At 35.5% G+C, this 24072-nt stretch overlaps 2 protein-coding genes across 3 annotated transcripts in view; both read left to right on the top strand.

The window, feature by feature from the left end:
• PGAP1 (post-GPI attachment to proteins inositol deacylase 1) overlaps positions 1-9061 on the top strand; it is a 74352-nt gene extending 65291 nt beyond the window's left edge. For both annotated transcript variants that reach the window (XM_060016373.1, XM_060016375.1), the window contains one exon: positions 786-9061. In XM_060016373.1, coding sequence (XP_059872356.1) covers positions 786-924 — 139 coding nt within the window. In that variant the 3' untranslated portion in view covers positions 925-9061. The remainder of the gene's footprint in view (positions 1-785) is intronic.
• A 12927-nt stretch (positions 9062-21988) lies between these two features.
• On the top strand, positions 21989-23377 carry C7H2orf66 (chromosome 7 C2orf66 homolog). The gene is given in 2 exon segments (XM_060015400.1): positions 21989-22153; positions 23198-23377. Coding segments are annotated over 2 exon segments (300 nt in total). The 5' UTR covers positions 21989-22033.
• The last annotated feature ends 695 nt before the right edge of the window (positions 23378-24072 follow it).

The following is a 24072-nucleotide window of genomic DNA, read 5'->3' on the forward strand; positions in this document are numbered from 1 at the left end:
GAGGAGTGGAAGTGGACAGTAATATAGGTAAAGTAAGATTGGCCATGACCTGATAATTTTTGAAGCTGGTTGATGGGTCCATGAGGTTCATTATACTGTTAATCTACTTATGTATATGTTTAAAATTTTCCATAATAAAACTTTACTTTTCATTGACTGCTTGTTTGCTCTGGGAGCCTTTTCAGTTAATTCTGGCAGATAGTTGCAGATATTCTAAAGTCAGGCAGATCTGGGGTTTCAATCTAAGGCTCTGTGTCCTTAGGTAAGTTTCTTAACCCCTCAGTTTCTCTGTTTTCAGAGTAAAAAGGTGATAGCCTTTCCTGATAGTATTTTTCTTTTAAAAATAGTGTCTTATCCTACATGCTCCTATTAGGAATTAAAGATGTTTCCTTTTTTATTTGGGTGAAGTTTTTTGCTGATATTAAATAGGATGAAAATAAATATTTCTGTAGCTATATCTTAGTAAACATTGATTTTTTTATTAGGATAAATCTCTAGAGGTAGCATTGCTAAATAAAAGTCCAACTAGTATTTTTCTGTGGTTAAAATTTAAAAGAATAAACCAAACTGGTTATTTACTTACTAGAATATTTTTCTCTTTTCTAGCCAAAATTGACTTGTATTGATCTTTTAAAAAATTTTGGACAGTTAAATTCATTATACGAAAAATTACTTTATCTAAAATCACTTAGAACACTTTCTCAAAACTGTATAAAAGATTGACATGTTCAGTTTTTGTTCACAATATATGTTACATTATAATGTGTATTTCTGTCTCTTTACAGTAAATTGTTGAAGACTACTTCACAGTTTCCACTTCCTCTGGCTGTTGGTGTGATTGCTTTTGGGTCAGCACACTTATACAGGGTTCCATGCTTTGTCTTCATTCCTCTTTTACTCCATGCATTATGCAACTTTATGTAAGATTGGATTTAAGGAACGATAAAGATCAGTTATGCCTTTAGGTCCAGTAATAAGAGGGAACACACAGATCCATCAGTGTGGGCAGCAAGATCCTTTGGAGAAGACAAGTCTATTTTTACAATGTTGAAAATAGGAAATTAGTTTTGTAATGCTTGAGGAAAGTAGTTGAAGCATGGTTTTGTTTTGTGGTATGACATCTGTGTACTAGTCATTATGAAAAATCAGTAAAAGGATATGGTAACCTCTGTCTTTGAGGACTCTGCATATCAGCTAGTCTGCTTGATTGGCCATACCAAGATCTTCTCCTAAACACTCAGTAAATGTAGCACTGTTTGTATCCTCACCTCACGTATTCTCATTTCATGAAACTTTCTTCTGAACAGTGGGTTACTTTGCTACAATATACATGTTGAAAAATAAGTCTTAAAAGATTAATGAAATTTAAACTGTTTGCTTTCTCAGAAATGAAATAGCCACAGTCTTTAGTCAGTTTTGGGCAGCCATAGTGAACAAAATAGATCTTTTGTTTTCTTACACCTATGAAAATACAACTTTAAATTCTAAGGAGACATGTTTTCTTGGTAACCAGCAGGATTGACGAATGGAAACGTAATTCAAATTCAAAACTCAATGAAATTTTCTTGGTTCTTTTCAAATAAGAATCTTATTTTGTATTCTTAGTGAATATCAGGAGACTACTGAAGAGATGTATTGCTAAATTTGAAGAAAATTTTCATAGATACTTATTTATAGGCATTGGAGCAGTTCAGTCATTCAGTCTGTACCATTTTATTCAATTCACTGACCCCGTGGTTGTCAAAAGTGCCTCGGGTCATGGTGGATTGTTAAAATAACTAAATTCCAGTGGTCAGAAGAAGCTCTACATTTGCACAGTTTTTATCTACTATGGAAAGAAAATCAGCATGATGAAGTGCAGTACCACATTAATGTATAAAATTATACTATTAATGGAATAACAGTGGAAAAACTGTTACCCCATTAATAGTATAAACAATGAATACCTGAATAAGTTGTTTAGCCACTAGGTTTAATAGTGGAATCTTAATTTACTAAGGTGATTACTATTTGACAGATAGAGAGTAATATTTATATTTCATTTCAGATTTCAGCTCACTTTTTGGAAGTAGGTAATGGAGCTAGGTATCTTCGCCTTAAGATAGGATTCACTGAAGGCTGGGGTATACCTGAGTGATAGAGCCCTTCCTTTAGATGTGTATGCTGTAAATACCCAAAACCTTGCAAGTGTAGTCCTTACGTCCCAGTAGCTCCACAGTTGTATCTGTGAACTTGTGTCCTTGTTAGTGCCCAGGGATGTCCTAGAGTACCAGGTTCATTTTACGTGCCATTGCATCTGGATTCCATTACAGCCTCTCAGCTGTTACTGCCTATTAGAAGGTTACTCCCACTTTACTGCCTGTAGAGGGTTACCTCACTTCTTTTCTCATTTGTTCTTCGGGTTCTTGCTGTTTTATCATCAGTTGAAGATGGTCTTGCTATCATCTATGAGAGTTTTAAGTTTGTTTGATTCCATTGTTGTTTTTCCCAGCTTCATGTTCAGTATTCATATTTTCACTTACTGAGATCATTAAAAGTAAGTGATAACCTCATAGTAGACATGGCAGGCATACCAGGCTGTTTGTTTGATTGAAGCAGCAAAAGGGATAAAATACAGAATACTTGTGTGTTCAAACCTGGAAGGAAAGAGAACTTACCAGGTTATATATGCACTTTCCCATGGCATACCACATATGTATTTAAACAAGGACACATCTGCCTAGGTTTAGCTTATACATATACTCATAACAACTTTTGTACATATGGTGTTGTATTTCAAGTTTTCAACCATATGTAGTTGTATTTCAAGTTACAGGTTAAATATGTCATTTAACGATTTCTGAATTTGAACTTAGGTCCATATACAGAACTTAAGAAAATTCATTAATTTGAATCTTCTATTGACAGCCATAATCAATGTGTTTAGATGATCTAAAGTCTCCTTGTTTAGTCATTCCTGCTCATGAATAAAACGTAACAAGCTTAAATTTCTCATTTGTGAGTAGTACATTAGCTTTTTAAAGCAGCAGACTAGGCACATTAGTTTCCATGAAAATAATTTCATGTGAGTGTCATTATCATCAAGTCCTAAAGTCTTATTTGTTCCAACAAAATATTTTATTTTAGGACTACAAAAAGGATTCTCATTAAACGTGTTATAAACAGCAGTAGTTTGGGGTTTTTTTACATATATTTAATATTATAAGTATATGTATACACACACACACGTTTTGACAGAGTCTTCATCAAGTCCTAATGCACTTTAAAACCAAATAACTACCAGAGATGAGAAAGTAGGCTCTGTCTGAAGATTAACAAAACTGATGTTTCTGTCACTTGAGAAGAGAAAAGTCCTTCGTCTTTAAATTCACATTATTTCAACCATGCCTACAATCTATATTATTAGCTGGCAAAACAACACAGGTTTATCAGAAATGTTACCGAAAATGAAATTGTTCATTGGCAGTTAGGGATTATCTAATTTAGCAAACTTCTGAGCTCTATTGTTATGACATTTTTATTTAGATTTTTTTTGAGTTTTGAATAAGTTTTGAACTTATAAAAATTACTCCTGGATCCTATTGTTGATACCTAGACCAAATATAGACTGGACAGGACAAACAGTGAGTACTTGCAGTGTCTCTAAAGAGTCCTCTGGAGTTACTACTATTATAATTCGGAACAGATAATATGATAGAAATCATCAATGCTCTCTTTTCTTTATCTTTTTCATGTTGGAAATTACACAGGTTCTGCTAGCTCTTTTCTTGGTTGTCACCAGAATGAAAGTATTTAAAACAGTAGTCCTAAAAAAACACAACATTTGTGCCTGGTTAACACTGATTTTGAGTCTCTTCAATATATATATATTGATCATGTGTTAATTAATCTTTAATTTTTTTTTCATATTTTGCTCAGATAAATTCAGATGTATATAATGGAATACGTTTTCTTGTTTGAACTACACTATAATATCTGCATGATTATACAGTAAGGAAAAGAAGTAAAGAACTATAGTAGGCCTAGTAAATGTTGTTGATTATCCTGTCACTCATGCAGATGGTACACATTTCCGCCACACACACATACTTACATGAGGCAGGTTGTCTGATTTGTTCATTATCTAGTTCCCATTCTTTTCTAAACTCTTCAGACTTTTCACTTACAGCATATTCTTTTTACCTCACTGCTTATTAGCATCTCTTACAGAAGGTGGTCAAGGGAAATAAAACTCAGTAAAAGGTAAAACTCAATTTTCAGTTTATTCTTGAGAGCTCTGGGGAAATAGGGTAAGCACAAAGATGATGAGATAAACTAGGGCTGTTGATTCCCAAATCCCCGGACAATTCAATTAGCCTGTATTTTCATCTTAAGCGTTAGGTCTAAATTAGTGTAGTATCTTGCTTTATTATGAGGTTTAGTGCAAAACCTTACAGTGCTGCATTTGCAATTTTTTAGGAACTTGTTATGAAAATCAGTTGGGAAAAATTTTTTTAATGTGTTGAGACCTTCTACGACTAAGGCATTTGTTGATTACATTTCATCATCACTTTTTTCTCTGTGTTTTATTTTTATAAATTTGTTTTATTTATTTATTTTTGGTTGCGTTGGGTCTTTGTTGCTATGTGCGGGCTTTCTGTAGTTGCAGCGAGTGGGGGCTACTCTCTGTTGCGGTGCATGGGCTTCTCATTGCAGTGACTTCTCTTGTTGCAGAGCACGGGCTCTAGGCACACAGGCTTCAGTACTTGTGGCTCATGGGCTCTAGGCACGCAGGCTTCAGTAGTTGTGGCTCACAGGCTCTAGAGCGCAGGCTCAGTAGTTGTGGCACACGGGCTTAGTTGCTGTGCGGCATGTGGGATCTTCCCGGACTAGGGATCGAACCTCTGTCCCCTGCATTGGCAGGCGGATTCTTAACCACTGCGCCACCAGGGAAGCCCTTCTCTGTGTTTTAGATTTGTGAAATTACAGGAAACAAGTTACCTTGTGTAGTTTTTTTTTGGGGGGGGTCAATTTGGAGAGTATAGCACTCCCCAGGAAAAAGGAAGCAATAAAAGTATCTTTGTATTATGAAATTAGACTCAGACAGAAAACTTCTTGCCACATAAGGTAAATGTAGAAAATACTATTACAAAATAGTAAGATGATTGGGAGCTGAAATTTTATTTCAGTCTTTTTGAACAAAGAACATTTCAAGTTCTATAATGAACTTTTACTTACACATTATTAATCATGCATTATTTCACAATATATTTTAACAGCCTGAGGAAATAGAAAGTTTATGAGGCTACTCACATTCTTTCCTTCTTTTTTTTTTTTTTTTTTTGCGGTACGCGGGCCTCTCACTGTTGTGGCCTCTCCCGTTGTGGAGCACAGGCTCCGGACGCGCAGGCTCAGCGGCCATGGCTCACGGGCCCAGCCGCTCCGCGGCATGTAGGATCTTCCCGGACCGGGGCACGAACCCATGTCCCCTGCATCGGCAGGCGGACTCTCAACCACTGTGCCACCAGGGAAGCCCCATTCTTTACTTTTAATAAGGATAATAGGAAAGAAAAGTCAGACCCGTAATCCAAATCCGAGTATGTATACTCTTAAATGCTCAAGAATTCACATTTTTGATAAATAAATTATATTATGAATACAGACGACTGAATTTTATAATTAATAACTTAGTCTTAAGAATGGAATAAAATTTGCAAATAGTGAGAATAAACTGTTATTTAATTTACAGTAGAAATGTAACAGTACCCCTGAATTGGTAATGTTGCTTTCAAAAGTTAGGTGATATTCTGAGCTACATCTTGATTTCATTGTCTGTAGTTGAAAAATTTTAAATCAAATACAGTACTTTCTAAAAGTGTTTGGCATATTACATTGCCAAAAATGACTATGTTTTAAAATACCAAGTAACCAGTTAATTTCTGATGACTTTGTGTAGGACTTGATATATGTGAGTCAGATTTATTCTGTACTCATTCTGTACATTGTAACTTTGAACACTTATGAAAAACTGAATCTGTTGATGTAGTTTTATTAGTTAGTGTAAATTTGTTTGCATATTGGAACATTAATCTTAGTTTAGGAAATCTAAACCTAACCATTTTTGTAAGGTTCATATGCTATTTTTTTCAGTATTATCTTGGTTTTTAGTATTTATATAGTAGAAATGTTACTAGTAAAAATTTATAGACAAAGCATAGAACTATTAACTGTTCAAAAGCCTAAGTGTTAGGCATATTTTGTATTTCATGTTGCACTTGTTTTGTTTCATATTGGACTTTTTACATCCCTTTTTTAGGAAAAAAAAGATGCGTTTGAATTTTTTTTAGCATAAAACTCTACATTGGAAAATAGAACTGTTTTCATATGGTTAGCAAAAACACACTTTGCCACCAAAGCTAAATGAAACTGTAAAATACCTCCAGATATTTGTGCCAATGAACTTTTCTTACGATATTGGGATTAAAGCAAAAATAATCTTTTCAGTATTTTTCTTCTAGGACTTATATTAAATACACATCATCAAAACTTATATTCCATATCCTAATTTTTCTTTCAAAATATGTAAAGCTTAGAGCATAGTGTATTATATTTTTTCTGATTTCTGGAATAGTGTTTTCTGGTTTTATTGAGTGAAAGTTAGTTTACCCAATAATGATCTTTCAGTAATTAGTTGAAGAAATCATTTAGGTAATCTTGCTTCAGATTCATTCTGTAAAACTTTAAATTCCGTTGCCCAGATCATTTTTAGTACAGGTGTCTCCCATTTATGTAATAGAAAGTTTATTGTGGAATTTCTATTGTTTTCTATGTGTTTCCATTCAGTCCGTCTATACAGTCACATGTTTCATAGGCGAGAATTATCCACTAGAACTAAACATAATACAATGAAATAAACATTGTAAAATGCATCTTAAAGGAAAATATAAGAACAAGATGTTAATGCTAAAATGTTAACATTGATGTGTCAGTGTACTCATGAGAGAAAGCAGAAATATGATAGATTCAGAAACTGTTGTGTTTATATGGTTGACATTCTTTAATTTCTCTCCTACAGAAATTTTCAGAGGGAATTTCAGTCCCTCATATTATGGTTTTTCTCATAATTTAATGTCACTTAACTGTTTCTCTGCCCAGTCATGTTGATGTAGTTTGCATAAGTAGCCCTGGAAGTAAAGAGACAGAAGAGAAAGCCACACATTAAAATGTTTGGCCTTGATTTAGTTACAGTTTATCCAACTATCTGGTAGGGACATGGATGCTATTAATAAAAAGATGATATACAAGACCTTAAAATTCAGTGAACATTATTTTTGGAATGAGTTTGTCCTTTTTGTTGAATAATTTTATCCTAAGTAGGAGATGCCTGTATTTAACATAACTATGCTTTCTACATAAGCAGATAATGTATTTGTTTGAATATTGGTAGAAATAATCTTCTCTGCCTCCACTATGGAAGCGGAAAAATCCAATTTTTAGTGTATATAAATTAGGAAATTGTATTGTGTATTTACATTTTTAAAACTGTAAAAATGACTTAGATATATTATTTTGAAGTGATTGTATTACCATTTCTTAAACTTATGACTAACTATAAATGTAGCAACATACCCATGAGAAACCAGACCAAAATTGAATGCATATTTTCACTGTGACCTTGAACTTATAGTTGTTAGGGATAAAACAGACTGTGCCTTAAAATGATGAAGGAATGCCCTGCAGTTTTATAACTATATATTTATTATATGTGGTCTTCTCAAATTGGCCCCAAATTCTTTTCTTTGAGGTTGGTGAAGTAAAAATTTTAAATAAAAGTTGATCAGTATTTCCCTTAGTATCTGCTGAACTATTGCTCTAGAGGCCTCCTTTAGTTTCCACAGTTCCCATTTCAGATTAAAATTGATTTACACTTCATAGGTGTAGAAAATCAAGTTTGGTTAAAGTTTCTGAAAATAAATTTATTTTAGGAGAAGGTGCTGGCACTTCTGAACTTATTACACATGGAAAAATTAATCTTCAAATGTAACTTCTTGTCTTTTTAGTGAATACTCTATCAAAAACATGAATTCTTCCCTAAAATCTGTACTTATTGTTCCTCAGGTTATTGAGGCTTGTATTTGTGTATCAAATAAAGTTAATTTAGTCAATAATAATTTCTCAGTAGTTAAATATAAACTCACATTCATGTATATTTTTAAACATTTTCTCTTACTTTTTCCTTCCTAATTATTTTTAAGGTATCAAGAGAGAACTGGCTTCAGATTTTTGTGGGTTTTTCTTTTAATGTAAAGACTGACATTTTTACTGTGCTTATTTAAAATAACATACAATTTCTATCAAAACAAATTATTCCATTCATAGGACATTCATGGTCTCGGCCAAAAGATGCCCACATCTCTGTGTGGCATCTCAGAAGTTTTTTGTATATTTTTCAATTTCAATTTTGAACATAAACTCCACACTTTTCTTTCTTCTCATTTCACCTCCACTGCCTCCCATCAAAGACAAAAATATAGGTTTTTCTAAAAGCATGTAAAAAGAAAACATGTCTTTCCTTAAAGCATGGTCAAATTGAGATGGAAATAGTTTGGGGAAGTGTATGTAATACAATAAAATACATGGCTGTCAACTCGCATCAGTTTCTATATTATAGTTAAAAGTTTATAGAGGACAAACTATGTGTTTTACTGAGACAGACTCAGTAATCATTTATTTGCAAATCAATAATTTTACTCTCATCCAGAAAATGCAGTGCATAGTAATTATACTTAACAGTAAAAACAATTTGTCCTATAGTATATACTGAAAAATGATTGTCACCTTGCAGATTTTTCTTTTTAAACATGCATGATCTTCTCCAGTACTTTGTACAATGTATGGTATACTAAATACATTTATGTGTAATTTTGTGTGTATTTTTTATTGTATAATTAACTTTATTACATTTAACTGGTTGTAATGCACAAAAAAGTGCTATTTATTGTACTCTGTAGAGTGTTGTGAATGTTTTTATCTGTGTTTCAACATTATGGTGTAGGGTTTAATAGATGAATATTTGCCTTTAGTCTCCACTCAGGTATTAATGTGTAGCAATTTTTGGTGCTTTCTTTTTTATCTGTCATAATCTGGTGTTCGGAATGTTCAACAATAAATTTGGTGAACAAGAACACGTGGTGCAGAATTGCTTACCAGTTCACATACTCCACAATACCATCTCAGGAAAAACCCTTAAAATGATTTCTTTATAGCATGTCTAGCATTTCAGAAGTTTGAACGCCTGAGCATGGGACATGATAAACAAGATACATCACAGGTAAATATTGGAAGCAAGATAATTTCTAGTATTTCCCAACTTGATATCTTGTAGCTTCCCATATGCATTTGTATGGACATTTTATGGTTCACGTTCTATTTTAAAGAATTGCACAGTCATGTTTCTCCCAGAGACCATGCTTTCCACTTTTCTTATGCTAACTTAATATATATTCTTGGGTGCCCCATTTCCCAAATTACGCGAGAATAATTTAGACATTTTTTGAAAACACATTCCCTGGTCATCTTAGAAGTACTGAATTTGATCTGTGGGGAGGAGACCTGGGATTCTGTTTTAACAACTGCCTCAAACATTGCTTTAGTCAATAAAATTTAACTTGTTAGAACTCCTAGAAGCAACTAGAAAGGCTGTCTTTAGGATTACAAGATACTAAAGTGACACTACATAATTTGAGAATTTAGTATAGATCTAAACTTTATTATAGAATGGATGACAGGAGTCAAATGGGGTAAGACATCTTTTGAGGGGTTAGTGTCTTCTTACACATTGATTAGAACAGTGTTTTCTAAATTATTTTAACCAGCATCTCTAAATATATGAACATTTATAAATTATCTGCATGTGTTAACATTGTGTATATTATTAAATATACCCCAAAGGGTAAATGTTTAAAGATGAGAAATATACAACTAGAAGCTTTAATATTGATATTTTCCTTGGATACTTAGAGGATTATCTTGAAACCACCCAACGTGGAGGCCACTAGAGTGTACAGCATGAAAGCCTCATAGGCCTTTCCCACTAGTTTTTCTTTAATCAATTCCCACTTCATCTTCACTTTCTTTCTGTAAGATAGATAGATAGGTAGGTAGGTAGATAGATAGATTACAAATTTAACAGCTTTAAACAACACCTATTTATTTACTCACAGTTCTGTAGGTCAGAAGTCTGGGCACAGACCAGCTGGATTCTCTGCTCAGAATCACACTTCTGGAATCAAGGTAACAGGACTGCAGGCCCATCTGGACTCATTCAGGTTGTTACAGGTGGAGGTTCCTGTTTTCTTGCTGGCTGTCAGCTTCTTAGCTCCCTGTGTCTTTCCCTGCTGTGTAGCCCTCCACTAAAGTTTGGTTTACTCCTTCAAGACCAGCAGGAGAATTCCTCTCACATTTTGAATCTCTTCAACTTCCTTTATCTCTGACCTTTAGACCCAGATTTAGAGGTCTCTTGTTAGCTCAGGTCCACCTTAGATAGTTTCTCTTTTGATTAACTCAAGGTCAACCTTAATTATACCTGCAAAATCCTTTTTGCCATATAAGGTAACATCATATTCCCATATACACATTGTCCGCTCACACTCAAGAGGCATGGATGATACAAGATGTATACACTAGAGAGTGAGACTCTTGGGGGCCATTTTAGAAGTATGCCTACCATGCAATATTAGGGAACTAAAGTCTTTTTCATAATTGCTGTGCTTAAATAATATTATTCCATAGTTTTAATTGAAAGAGCTGATAAATATAAAATATTTCAGGGAAAGAAAAGCCCCTCAATTCTTGGACTGAATTTTAAACAACCCTTAGAGATGAAAACAGTCTCCCATCCCTGGGTTAGTGTGTGTGTGTGTGTGTGTGTGTGTGTGTGTGTGTGTGTGAGATTATAATTAGTTTAGAGATTGTTTTCTTTCCAACAGTTAGAACTTGGATATGGCCTGAAATTAAGGAATAGTAGACTAGTTTACCTTATCAAGTGAATGGAAACATTTTACTGTACTTAATAGATATAAGTTCATACTGGGTATAGGTCAAGAGTAATGATCAACTCAAACAACATTACATAAAATATTAAAATTGAAATTTTAAAAATACTTCTGGTGATTTGCTTTTCTCTTGAATATGTTTGGAGAAAGAATTGAATTTCATTAGACTTCCTAGATGTGCTTAAATCGTAGTATACTGTGTAAATGGAAATCTTCAGGTTTTGCAGTTGTGTGCTCATTTGAATATCCGTGTATGTAAATCAGCCTATCCTTCAGTATCAAATAGTTCTATAAGGTATGTTCACATGCTAAAAAAGATTCAATCATTATGCTTTTTACCCTTAGTATTTGTGCCATTCTGATCAAGAAAGAATTATAGAAGGTTGAGAAAAACAGCTAGAATGATCTAGGGACTGGAGTGTAAGATTTGACTGAAACAATAAAGGCCTTTTTACTCTGGAATTGCAGATATTTAGTTAGAAGGTGTTTGAAGAGGAAACTTCATGATTCACACTCTTTTTGTTCCCTGGCTTACAGGAAAGAACAGTATTTTATGTGGTTACAGAGATGGTTGGTTGCCCTTAAGAAAATGATACAAGATAGGGATGGAGGAGAGAGGAAGAAAACCTTTCTATAAAACGTTTGACCTACTGGAGAAAAAAGGAATTTAGTTAAGAAAGGAACTTGGTTTACTCTTTTTAGAAAACCAAAGTGTGCAATATAGTTGTATTTTAAACTAGGAATGTGTAACAGTCACTGCACTTAAAAAATCTTTGTTCTAGCTAATTTTTAAGTAGAATAAATAAAAGGTTTAGTTACATATATAAATTACAGATCCACACAGTGTAAAAGGAAATTTCCTGTAAAAGGAAATATGATTGTTTTGGACAGTGATCTCCAAACTTTTTTGATTGCACACCCTTATCATTAAAAACGTTTGAACTTTACCCCCATAAACATACTACTACTATAATAATATGTAAACTTTAATTATATGTAACTTTTACATATAATTTTATTGTATATAGTAATTAATATATGTAATTTTAATAGAGGAATAACTTATCAGATATGGTTAAATTATTGTTTTTAATTCTTTTTTTAAGATTTATTTATCTATTTTTGGCTGTGTTGGGTCTTAGTTGAAGCATGCGGGATCTTTCGCTGCGGCACGTGAGCTTCTCTCTAGTTGTGGCATGCGGGTTTTCTCTTCTCTAGTTGTGGTGGGCAGGCTCCAGGGCGCATGGGCTCTGTAGTTGTGGTGCACTGGTTCCAGAGTGCGTGGGCTCTAGTTGAGGCACGCAAGCTCGGTAGTCCCGTGGCACGTGGGATCTCAGTTCCCTGACCAGGGATCTAACCCACGTCCCCTGCATTGGAAGGTGGATTCTTTACCACTGGACCACCAGGGAAGTCCCTGTTGTTTTTAATGCTTAATGAGCCTGACAAAAGAGTAGAAGTGTAGACACTGGTAAATTTTCTTTTGTTGATTTGCATTAATGGTATTATTTTCAAATTTTATTGTAAGGAGTAGTGTCTTGTAAGGTATATTTTTAAGCTGCTTATTCATTTTGTGATAGTTATGTTAATTAAAACTAGATAATATGATAAATACTTAATATAATGCATGGATTTTAACTGGCTCATAGATGTTACCATGTCACAATATGCTTAAACAAGTGAATGAAAAAAACTAGTGGGGTGCCCTGTCATCCTCCAACAAACTGTAGAATTCCTACTCTTCTCTCAGAATATATCTCACGCTCTCTGTATGATCAGCTATGAAGAAGGCTGAGTAAGGGCATTGGTATCAATTCATGTATAAAATGCTGGTACGCTAATTTGTTAGATTAAAAACATGAAAATGAATTGTTTTCCTCCCACATCCCAACATGTTGCCTTGCACACCACTTAGAATGCATACAACCCCCTTCTGAAGGAACTTAGTTTAGAATATATTTTTGTAAGACTTTGAGGTTGTCTTTAATAGGTTTTAATAGCTATATTTATATTGTCCTGAAAGCAAAAAAATGAGGTTTCTGGATCAGGAACCAACTATTATTAAAGCAATAACCATGGCAGTTCCCCTTGCCCCATTCTTCCCCCTTGAGGGCAGTGTGAGGGGGGCCAGGTGAACCCTGAATGTTCAAATGAGGTTTTCTGTTTTGTTCTGCACCACAGGAAAGGAACTCTGAAATTATAAATCTGGGAGTTTATATAAGCTACATGCTGCCCTGTCCCCGTCCTGAGAGAGGAAGTAAAGCCTTTGTTCACAAATGTTTTACAGTCTTTTCGAATGTAAACAGACGGCTCCAGGTTTCATCTTCCCATAGAATGTAAGCGTGTGGCTCTACCAAACAGGAGGCAAGGGGAGGAAGAGCACTGGAGAGTAAATGTTTCTGGGAAAAGGAGACATGTCTTTATATCATGTCAATTTCCTTTGCTCAGGAAGCCAAACCATGCGGAAACATGAAAATATACATGAGGCATTGTTTCCCTGATAGCCTTCTTGGGGTACAGAAATAACGCCTCGCTCCAAGCTGGCTTACTGTTAGAAACATTTAATGACCAAAGGAATTGAGTAGGGCACCTTAAATGTCATGACTTACAGTCCTTCAGCTGTGATCTATTGGGTAGGGTAGACAGGAATGAAACTGGTAGAGCCAGCATTGGGGAATTCTTTTCTGATACTGAAGTTTATAAAATCTTTGTGTGTAAAAAAATTAATGGGAATAAAATACGCAGGATAGAAGGGAAGTAGGTGAGACGAGGAGAAGGAGATCATTTATCAAACCGCTACAAAATTTGGAATACTAGTAATGATGATTTAAACTAGGTTGGGAGCCAAAAAAAGAGTGAAACAATGTAAGGGGACTCTTTAGGGGTTAGCAACTAATTGGATGTGGTAGACAAGCCTCTTTCTGTGTTAGATTTGACGTGGGACCTTGCCTGACTCCCTGTGTGTAGCATATTATGAACACAACCAAAATGTCTTAAGTTGCTGCCAGCCAATGGCCTATCTTAATTTTCATTTTTCCCAAGATCCTAGGTACCTTAACTACGGCGGACCAAGTGGAGAATGGATTTTCTGAATCTCCATTTTGTTCTTTCTTCGTCTTGTTGCAGTACCTTATAGTTTTAAATTAACTTTTTTTTATTGTTCCAGTGAGACTAAAATGCAGTAGGATCTTTAGGTGCCAAAATGCAACTAACTGGAATCCTTAATCAGAAATATACTCTTTAATTCAACTTTGAAAGAAAAGAAACAAATCATAGAAAAACTGAAAAGTATAAGCAATTTCTTTCAATAAAAACATTCTAGACCATATTGTGGGGTTTCTACAGACCACCTTGTCACCTATACTTTATTCTTTCAGCAGACATTCACTAAGTACCTATTGTACCAGAATCCATGCCAGGCACATTCACGTTCAGTTTCTCATTTCATTCTCCATAAAAACCTTTAGAGGGAGGATTATTATCCTCCATTACAAGAAAAGAAATAGTCTCAGAGAAATTGAGCAGTTTGCCCATAGTAGAATTCAAACCAGACTGTCTGAGTTCTGCTATATGTAATTATCAATACTAGTTCACTTCCTACTCTCTGAAAATCTTTTCTGACCATACTACTTACTCCTTTTGCTTTGGAAAAAAATGTTTCCAATGATATGCCCACAGCTTTCCTTATTACTCTTTCTATATTTTCCCTTAGAGATTTCATCTGTGGCTTCAGTGTTATATTCTTGGTTGATGATTCAGCAAGTCAGACAGACTTGCTCCCTCAGTTCCATATCTAAGTATTTCTGAATCAGTGGTAAGGTATTTAGCCTCCCTGAGACTGTATCCTCATCCATAAATTGTGACCATAATATTATCTTAAATATTACCATTAAATGAGTTAATGAACCAAATGCATCTGACACCTTTGTGTACAAGAAATGATAGGTGCTTTCTTCCAGCTCTCCAATCTCTAGTTTCCTCCAAACTAAACAAATTCAGTTGCAACTCATTGTTGAAATTTAACCTTATGATTTCTCTCCCTCCCTAATTAACAACTTTCAGTTTCCAAATTTCTCTTAAATCCTCCAGCTACTAAAGTTGAACCTCCATTCATTTTGATCATGTCTCCTTTGCTTACCATCTAGTTCCTCCTTGCATACCACAGGCCCTAAAGAGTCCAGCCCTTTAGGGCCACCCTTACATTAGTTCACTCTTTGCTGACTCCCACCCTAATTCAGACCATCATTACTAGTATTCCTAATTTTGCAGCAGCTTCACAAGTGATCTTCTCATTGTCTCACCCTCTTCCTTTTTCTCCTGCATATTCCCATTAATCCTTTTTTAAACAGCAATTTAGCATTATCACTCTCTTTTTCAAAACCTTTTAATCTTCCCCCATGTTTGATAGGAAACAGTCTGAACTCCTTGACAGTTTGATCCATTTCCAGCCTTCTCTCCTACCGTTTCCTAAAGACACCCATCTCCTCCCCACACAGGCTGTTTCAGTTAGGATTAGTTTGCAAGAAACAGGAAGCCTGAGAAATAGTTGCTAAAACAATCAAATTTTCAGGTAGAAGGTCCAGGATAAGACTCCATGAAGTCATCAAGAACCAGAGTTCCTTCTATCGCATTTGTTCTCCATCCTTAATGTGTGGCTTTCATAACAAGACCGTGGCTGCATGATATTTCCATTCCAGGAAGGAGGGGAAAGGAGCAAAAGGAATTTTGCCTTTTATTTGGAAAGGATTCTCCCTCTCCTCTCCCTTTCCCACTCTCAGGGACTTCCATTTACAGCTCACAGGCCAGAATAATATTGCATCACCACTAAAGAAATGCAAGGGAGATGGTGGAATCAAGTTTTTAAGCTGGGTTTGTGCTACCCTAAACAACATCTAAGAAGAAAGGTGTATTTCTTGGGCTGCTATAATAGGATTCCACAGACTCCGTGGCTTAAGCAACAGAAATTTATTTCTTCAAGTTCTGGAGGCTGAGAAGTCCAAGATCAATGTGCCAGCTGATAGGGGGTTAGGACTTCAACATATGGAACTTTGGGGGGAGGGGAATACAATTCCGCCCATAACAAAAGGGATAAAAGGAAACAATGAGCCAAGTCTGCCACACATGCAAACTTGGCTACTGCATCTCCTTTGTCTTCCTTTTGCTACTTCACTGCCTTTGCTCAAGAACTTCTTCCCACATCCTTGCTGTCAAAATTTTCTCCGTAAAAATCTACCAATTGCCAGTCAGGACTAATCTTATCCCTACTTCTAGCACTTGCTGTCATAGTTTCATATCCTATGGGAATCACGTTAGGTCACATTATGTGCAGTTCTTAATAATGGTGACATTTAGCATCTACATGGCAGGTGCCCTTTATACGTATCATTTCTAAATCTTAAAACAACACTGCAAAGTAGGGTTACTTCACAGATGAGGAAATTGAGGTGCAGAGAGATTAATATTTGCCCAGGAGAATGGCAGAGTCCAGTTTTGAACATGGTTAAATTTGGTTCTGAAACCACCACACCATGCTGTTTCTCCATATAGATTGTTTGCTCATAGCAGGCAGGGATCGTGTCCCTTTCCATACACCTATTTGTAGTCCCACACTTAGCAATGCATATTTTACATGGTAGAAATTTGTTAAATATTTTTTCAAATGAGTAATCATAACAGTGACCCAAGATAATTCAAAATCCTGATTTAACAACAACAAAAATTATGTCTGTAACAAAATTGCCTATGTGTTGATAATTGTTGAAGCTGAGTGATAAATACGTGGACTTGCATTATTCTTTTCTCCTTACTTTTGTATATATTGGAGTTTTATATAACAGAAATTTTAATTATGGTCCAGTTATTATATTTACTAAATTAATACATTTAGAAAAACTTTAAGAAATAATTGAAGTTTTTCTTTTTACAATTGACCCCAGCTAATTTTGAAGTATTATTACCTGTGGTTCCCTATGTGTAAGATTACGTATTATAATCCCTAAAGCAACCATTAAAATAATAATTCAAAGAGGTATAGCTAGAATGCCAATGGAGAAATTAAAATAGAAATTTTAAAATATTTAAAGCCCAAATCATAAAAGACAAAAATTGATGAATTAGACTTCACCAAAAATAAAAACTTCAACACTGTTCAAAAACAGTGTTAAGAAAATGAAAACACAATTTGCACGTGAGAGAAAACCAAACATACATCTGATAAAGAACTTGTATCTAAAATATATATAAAGAATTTTCAAAATTCACCAACAAGAAAACAACTAAATTTATAATGAGCAAAATACTTAAAACACTTCACCAGAGAAGATACATGGGTGACAAACTAAGTACATGAAAAGATGCCCAACATAGTCACTAGAAAAATGCTAATTATAACCACAACGCCTAAAATAAAAATTGTCAAAAACTGGCAATAGTACTGGTAAAGATTTGAAGCAACTAGAATTCTCATACATTGCTGGTGGGAATGCAAAAGAGAATGTCACTTTAGAAAAGAGTGTGGCAATTTCTTAGAAAGTGAAACATACCTTTAGCATATGAACCAGCAATACCACTTCCATATGTTTACTCAAAAGAAGTGAAAACCTATGTCAAAACAAAGACCTGTATGTAGATATTTATAGCAGCTTTGTTAATAATTTCCCCAAACTGGAAGCAAACCAAGTGTCTGTCAACTGGTGCCTGGATAGAAAATTTGTGGCACATCCATAAAATAGAATATTACTTGGCAAGTAAAAAGAAGTGAACAGCTGATATGTGAAATAATATTGATGACTCTTAAGTTCAGTATGCTCACATGCCATATTGTGTGATTCTACTTATGTGAGAGAAAAAGGAAAAACTGTAGTGACAGAAAACATGAGAGTGGTTACAGGGGAACTGACTCCAAAGGGGCTTGAGGAGAATTTTGGGGGTGACGGAAATGTTCTAAATCTTGATTGTGATGGTGGTTACATAGCTATACAAAATTTGTGGAACTTTTTACTAAAAAGGATATATAAGTTACATGCTAATAAACCTGACTTAGAAAAAGTAAAGCTTCCCACAAAGAAAACTCCAGGCCCAGTTTATTTCAGTGGTGAATTGTATTGAAGTTTTAATTCTGTTGAACATCGGGTAACACCGATGTTGACAACTCTTTTGGAAAATAAAAGAGGAGGGATCGCTTCCCAAATCATGTTATGAGGCAAGCACAGCCTGATATCAAAGCATGACAAAGAAATTACAAAAAGTTACTGGCCAACATTCCTTGTTAACATAAATGTGAAAGGTCTTAATGAAATACCAGCAAATCAAATCCAGTACTTTATAAAAGCCCTCAGGAATATATAAATCAACTACTAGGACTGGTATGGTCACAGAATTTAAGGTCAATATACAAAAAATATTTTCCATATTCAAATATCAAACAACTGTAAAATAATTTTTATAAAATGCCATTTATAAGATACTTAGGAATAAATAAAAATATTTACAAGTTCTCTCCACCAAAAACTACAAAATATTGCTTAGAGAAAATTTTAAAGCCCTAAGATAAAGAGAGATAATATTCATTGATAGGAAGACTCACTATTTTTAAGATGTCATTTTTCTCCAAAATGATATATATATTAAATACAATCTCAATAAAAATTCCAGCAGGCTATTTTTCTAAAACTCTACAAGCTGATTCTAAAATGTATATAGAAAAGCAAACAATTTCAAATAGTCACAACAATTTTGGAAAAGAATCACACCAATACGTGACTTCAAGACTTACTATAAAGCTATGGTAATCAAGACAGTGTGGTATTGGCAAAGGGATAGATAAGTAGTAAGTACATCAGTGGAACAGAACAAAGAGTTCAAAAATAAACCCATGTGTTTATGGTCAATTGATTATTGACAAAAGTGCCAAAACATTCCAATGGGAAAAGAAAATCTTTTCAACATACAGTTCTGGAGTGCCTGGATACTTATATGGGAAAAAAAAATAAGCCTGGAACCTTCCTCACATCATATACAAAACTAACGAGATGAATCATAAACCTAAATGTAAAAGCTAAACTATAAAGCTTCTAGAAGAAAATATAGGAGAAAACTTTGAGATGTGATTGTAGGCAAATGTGCATAGTTAGGTTAAAGAAAGCAATGACCACTGACATTTAAACAGACTGAAGTCTTAACAATAAAATAAACACCTTCCCCCCGCCCCCACACACACAGGCAAACTTCTCAAGAGCTTGATGGATTCATTCTCTCTTTCCTGTCTATCAAGTCCCTTCTAATCTGACCTTCACCTCCATCTACCCAAATATCTCTAATGCTCTATGGATCCTTTTAAGTCCTCATTTACCCAATTTGTCCCTTCTTGAAACATTTTCTTCTCTTGCTCCCATCCTCTCCTGGTTTTCCCCCTACCTCCAGGGTCTCCTTCCTATAGATTCTGGTTTAGGGCTGGTTCATGTTAAAATTTCTCAAAGCTCAAGTCCTACGTCACCTTTTCTTCTCATTTGCTAATCTTCACTGAGGTAATCTCATCCTTTCCATGCCATATTTACAACCCCCATAGTTACATCTCCTTTCCAGACCTCTCCTCTGAGCTTCAGGCCTGTGTATCCAATTGTATACTCCCCATCCCCACTTGGAGATCTCCAAGGCTCCTCAAATTCAACGTGTCCCACCTGGAACCCATGAGCCTCATCTCCTCATGCCGGTGTTTGATATGTCAGCTAATGGCACTGTAGTCTGCTCAGCTGCATAATCCTGAGACCTAGGGATTGGCCTTGAAACTCTCTTCCCCTTAGCTCTGCCTCCCATAGTATCCAGTACATTATCAGTACCTTCTAAATATCTCTCAGATCCATCCACAACTCTGCATCTGTGCTACCACCCTAATCCAAGTTAACATCTTGTCCTGCCTGACTATTGCAGTAGCCACCTAACTGGTCTCCCTCTTTTCTAGCTCAGTCTGTCCTCCAACAGTGCAACCAGAATAGCTTTTTAAAATTGCAAGTCTGTTATCAAGTCGCTTGGATGCTTAAAACTTTCCAATCAGTTAGCATTGTTTGCAGCACAAAGATCATAATCTGACTACCTCTAAAGGCCCAAATTGCATCAGCCCCCCACCTTGCTCCTTATACTCCTCAGATACTGACTTAATTTCAGTTGCATTAATTTGCCATGTTCCTTCCAGCCACAAGGTCTAGTACAGTTGTTCACCTTGTCTGAACCTCTTCTCCCTCTGTCCTCCCTAGGTTGCCTAGGTAACTCTACTCATCTACCAGATATAAGGTCACTTCTTCACAGAAGCCTTACCTGATCCCTGAGACTGCATCGAATCCACCTCTTCTACCCTGTCATAGTGCCATAATCTCAATAGAAATTATCATCATTGATATTTATACACTTTGTTATATAATGGTTTGATTAACGTCTGTCTTGCCCACTAATCTGTTAATTCCATGAGGGCAGGGAATCTATTATTCTTACTATTTTATCCCCAACGCCTTGTGCTGTGCCTGGCACATAGTAGGCACTCAGTAAAAGTTTGTTGAATAAACAAAGGCGTGAATAAATGAAGGTCACGATGACCCTCCGAAGGTCAAAATGGCAAGACTGAGATTGTAGCCAGGTATTCTAATTTCCGGTCCAGATTACTAGCCTTCTCAACAAAGAGCTTGTTCTGGATTGTTCTGAACTATTGGAACCAAAGCAACTTCAGTTCGTCAAGTCCAATTTCTCAACCCTTCCATTTTCTGCGGAAGGCATTTATTTAGGAAGGGGATGCTATAGGTGAGGTAAGTTTTCTTTCTTCCACAAAACGTGTGCTATCTTTTTGCTCTATTTTGAAAGGGTATTATGATTAACCATACCACTATTTAAAACTTGTAAAGCTTCTTGAGATTCTAAGAAGAAATATAAGGTATGGGTCACGAAGAGCAATTTTGTCTCTTGAAATAGAATTTTCTGTTTAAAAAAATGTGATTAATTTGAAAGGCTGATAGCTCCAAAAGAGCATTCTATTAGGTGGGATAATCATTATCATATTCCCAGCCGCTGTGTATATACCTTCTCTTAAAAGTGAAAAAGGAGAAAGCCATTTTGCCGTGTGGAAGTGCCTTGTGTGTTCTATAACATCCAAATGAAATGTTCAGTGGTTGGAGGAGAGTCTGCTGTATTTAGGACAAATAGCTTCACTGTTTACCCTGAAGAAGCCTGAAGATGTGATTCTCAAGGGTCTTTGTGCTGTGGATGAAAATGGAATCATTATTTTTGAGCCCTCCACCCCCGCTCACATCAATGACTCCCACCTGCAGCCGATCCACTGGTTATAAGTAGCCATGAATCGCCTTGCAGATTGTAGGCAGGGTAAACAACCAGGGCCAGGCAAAACCAAACTCCTGGTAAGCTCTGTTAGCTCTTTCTGTGTGTTTCATTTCCATTTCACACCTTGGGGTGGGATACAATCTCTACTTACACTGGTGTGGTGTGTGTCTGTCTCAAACCTGTGTGTAAGGTGCATCTTTCAGTTCGGGCTGTATATTTTTTTCTTTTCTCTCTCTCTTTTTTTTAAGACTGCTGTCTTAACACTTAAAGTAATTTAAGATTGGTTGTTTTTTCTTTTTTTGTTGTTATTGTTAAGAATTGCAGTTTCTTTGGAGACAACAAAGTGCAATTTTTTTCAGATGAAAAGGCATACTCACTTTCTAGGTTGTATTCATAATTGCTTTGTTTATCACTGTATAACATTCTCCTTATCATGGACTCTTTTAAGCTAATAATTAGTTTTAGGGGGGTTCAGTAAGAAATGAATGTGGAAAAAAAGAGGGCTGCAAAATTCAGGTGAACCAATATACTATTTCTTCTTCCTTGTCTCCCTTTAAAAATGTTTCCTCTTTCTCTTTTCTACTTTTGCCCTCCCTTCTCCTCTCTCTCCCTCCTCTATCTCTCTCTCTCTGGCCATTGACATTTCCCTGGTCCTTCCTTTCACTCAGCTTCCTTCCACAATGCCCAAAGCACCCCTGCTGCTGGCTGTTGCCCTGGTGCAACTTGGGCTTGTGCATGGAGCCGTGTTGAGAAATGAAGAAAAATAGAAGCCCCTCAACAATCCTAGAAACCGAGATCTGGTAAGAACAGCCACTGGGACATGCCAGGCTGCAGGGTGAAATTGGCACCTCCTTGGAGTTATGCACACTGCACTCTGCTAGAGCACGGTGGAGAGGAGGCTGCCAAGGGCTGAGAAGATTCCCCAGCAGGACCAGAGAAGAATTTTGCTAGCCTAGTGGCCGGTGTTCTAGCCAATTTACACTTGTTTCTGTACGGAGAAACAAATTTATATTTAGAAATGACTTTATACACACATAGCACATTACATTTGTAAATATTATATACACATTGACTTCATAGCCTTAATTTCTAATATATTGATATATACAGAATCAAGAGCGTACCAGGGAATTACGTTTTGCACAGCTTAGGTTGAACTGATAACAAAACAGATTCTCACATAACCAATACTTGCAAAGCTCCATTGCAAAAACTGAAAGTCGACCTGCATTCTTTTCAATTTGCTAGGCATTCTTTTCAACATAACGTTATCTAGGAAATAGAATTCAAAATACCAGTAAAACTTCTCTTTTAAAAATATGCCAAATACAGTAAACATGATGACATTACGATTTCAAAATAAAGTTTTTCTAAAGAAAATGATGTGAAATATACCAATATAGGATTAAAACAATCAAAGAGCACTTTGCACAGCTTCTGTGTATTCACAGAATACACAGCTGAAAACCCCACGTCTGAGGTGAGTGGGATCTATCTCACCATCAATCAGAGAGGAGACACCTGAGCTCTGATCACCGTGGAGTTCAGTTTCATCTCTGACTTCAGTACTCAGAGATGGCCAATGAATCTTCTCACTGTGGGCTGTTAAATAATTGATATTCAAGAATGGTGAATTATCTTTGTTTAGAGTTGAAATGTCAGGTAGAAAGGAGGGGGAAGGGGAGAAGGAGCCACAGCTTGTGTTTCGGAGTTTTCCACCTCCTGCCTCCTGGGTTAGCTCTAAAGTCAATTTGGGGGGAAATGAGAGGGGAAAAATACTCATCTTTGAGTATTTGGAGTGTTTAAATGATAAATGACACTGAACATTTTCTTTCTTTCTTCAGTTTTTCAGAACCCTTCAGGCATATTTTAAAGGAAGAGGTCTTGATCTTGGAATGTTTTCAAATATTTCCTCCATGAATGAGAATCCCGGACCTCTCTCTTTCCAATCAGAACTTATTGCTTCTGCATTTGCAGATTATGAAGAACAGAAAAACTCCTTCCCCAATTACCTCAAAGTCTGAATGTTTCTTCTGAGTGCAGGTAAAACTCATCCCTTTATTCCCAGCATCTATCTAAACATACAACTCAGTCATAAAGTCATAAAGAGGTTTAGAAAATATTTATTTGAAAAATGATTTTATTTCCTCATGTAAATAACTGCTCAGTTCTGATGATACTCATCACTGTTAATACTCTGATTTGGTTCATATATTTTACAGTCTGGTTTTAAAAAGAAATGACAGTTATGATTTTTAAAGCATAGTTTTCTGGGGAGAGATATATTAAAATAGTAGAACTATCACTCAATAGAATTATGAAATATAATTAAAAACCACATACTTATACCTATATCTTTTTTCAGACCAGGTCATAGAGCTAAATTATGTGGAAAATTATCTGTAAAGAAATATATTGAGCTGTACAGTTGGATTAAATGGATAGTAAAAATTTAAAAGAATGGTTTCTTTTGGGAGAAAGTATTAAGCATATATTTGAGTTTGAATTCCTCACCTAGAGGGGGAAAAAGAGTAGAATATTAGTAAAGATGGCCCTTCTTGGGAAAAAAATTAGAAATTTATGTCTAAGATTTGAATTTTACTATTCTTATTACTTTAGCATTCCTGTCAAATAAATACCTACCATTTAAAAAGGAACAGGTATGGTGCAGTCGAAGAAAATATACTATGATTCTAGTCTGTTAGCTTTTCATTTGGCT

The sequence above is a fragment of the Delphinus delphis genome, chromosome 7 (assembly GCF_949987515.2).
Source record: "Delphinus delphis chromosome 7, mDelDel1.2, whole genome shotgun sequence".
NCBI lineage: Eukaryota > Metazoa > Chordata > Mammalia > Artiodactyla > Delphinidae > Delphinus > Delphinus delphis.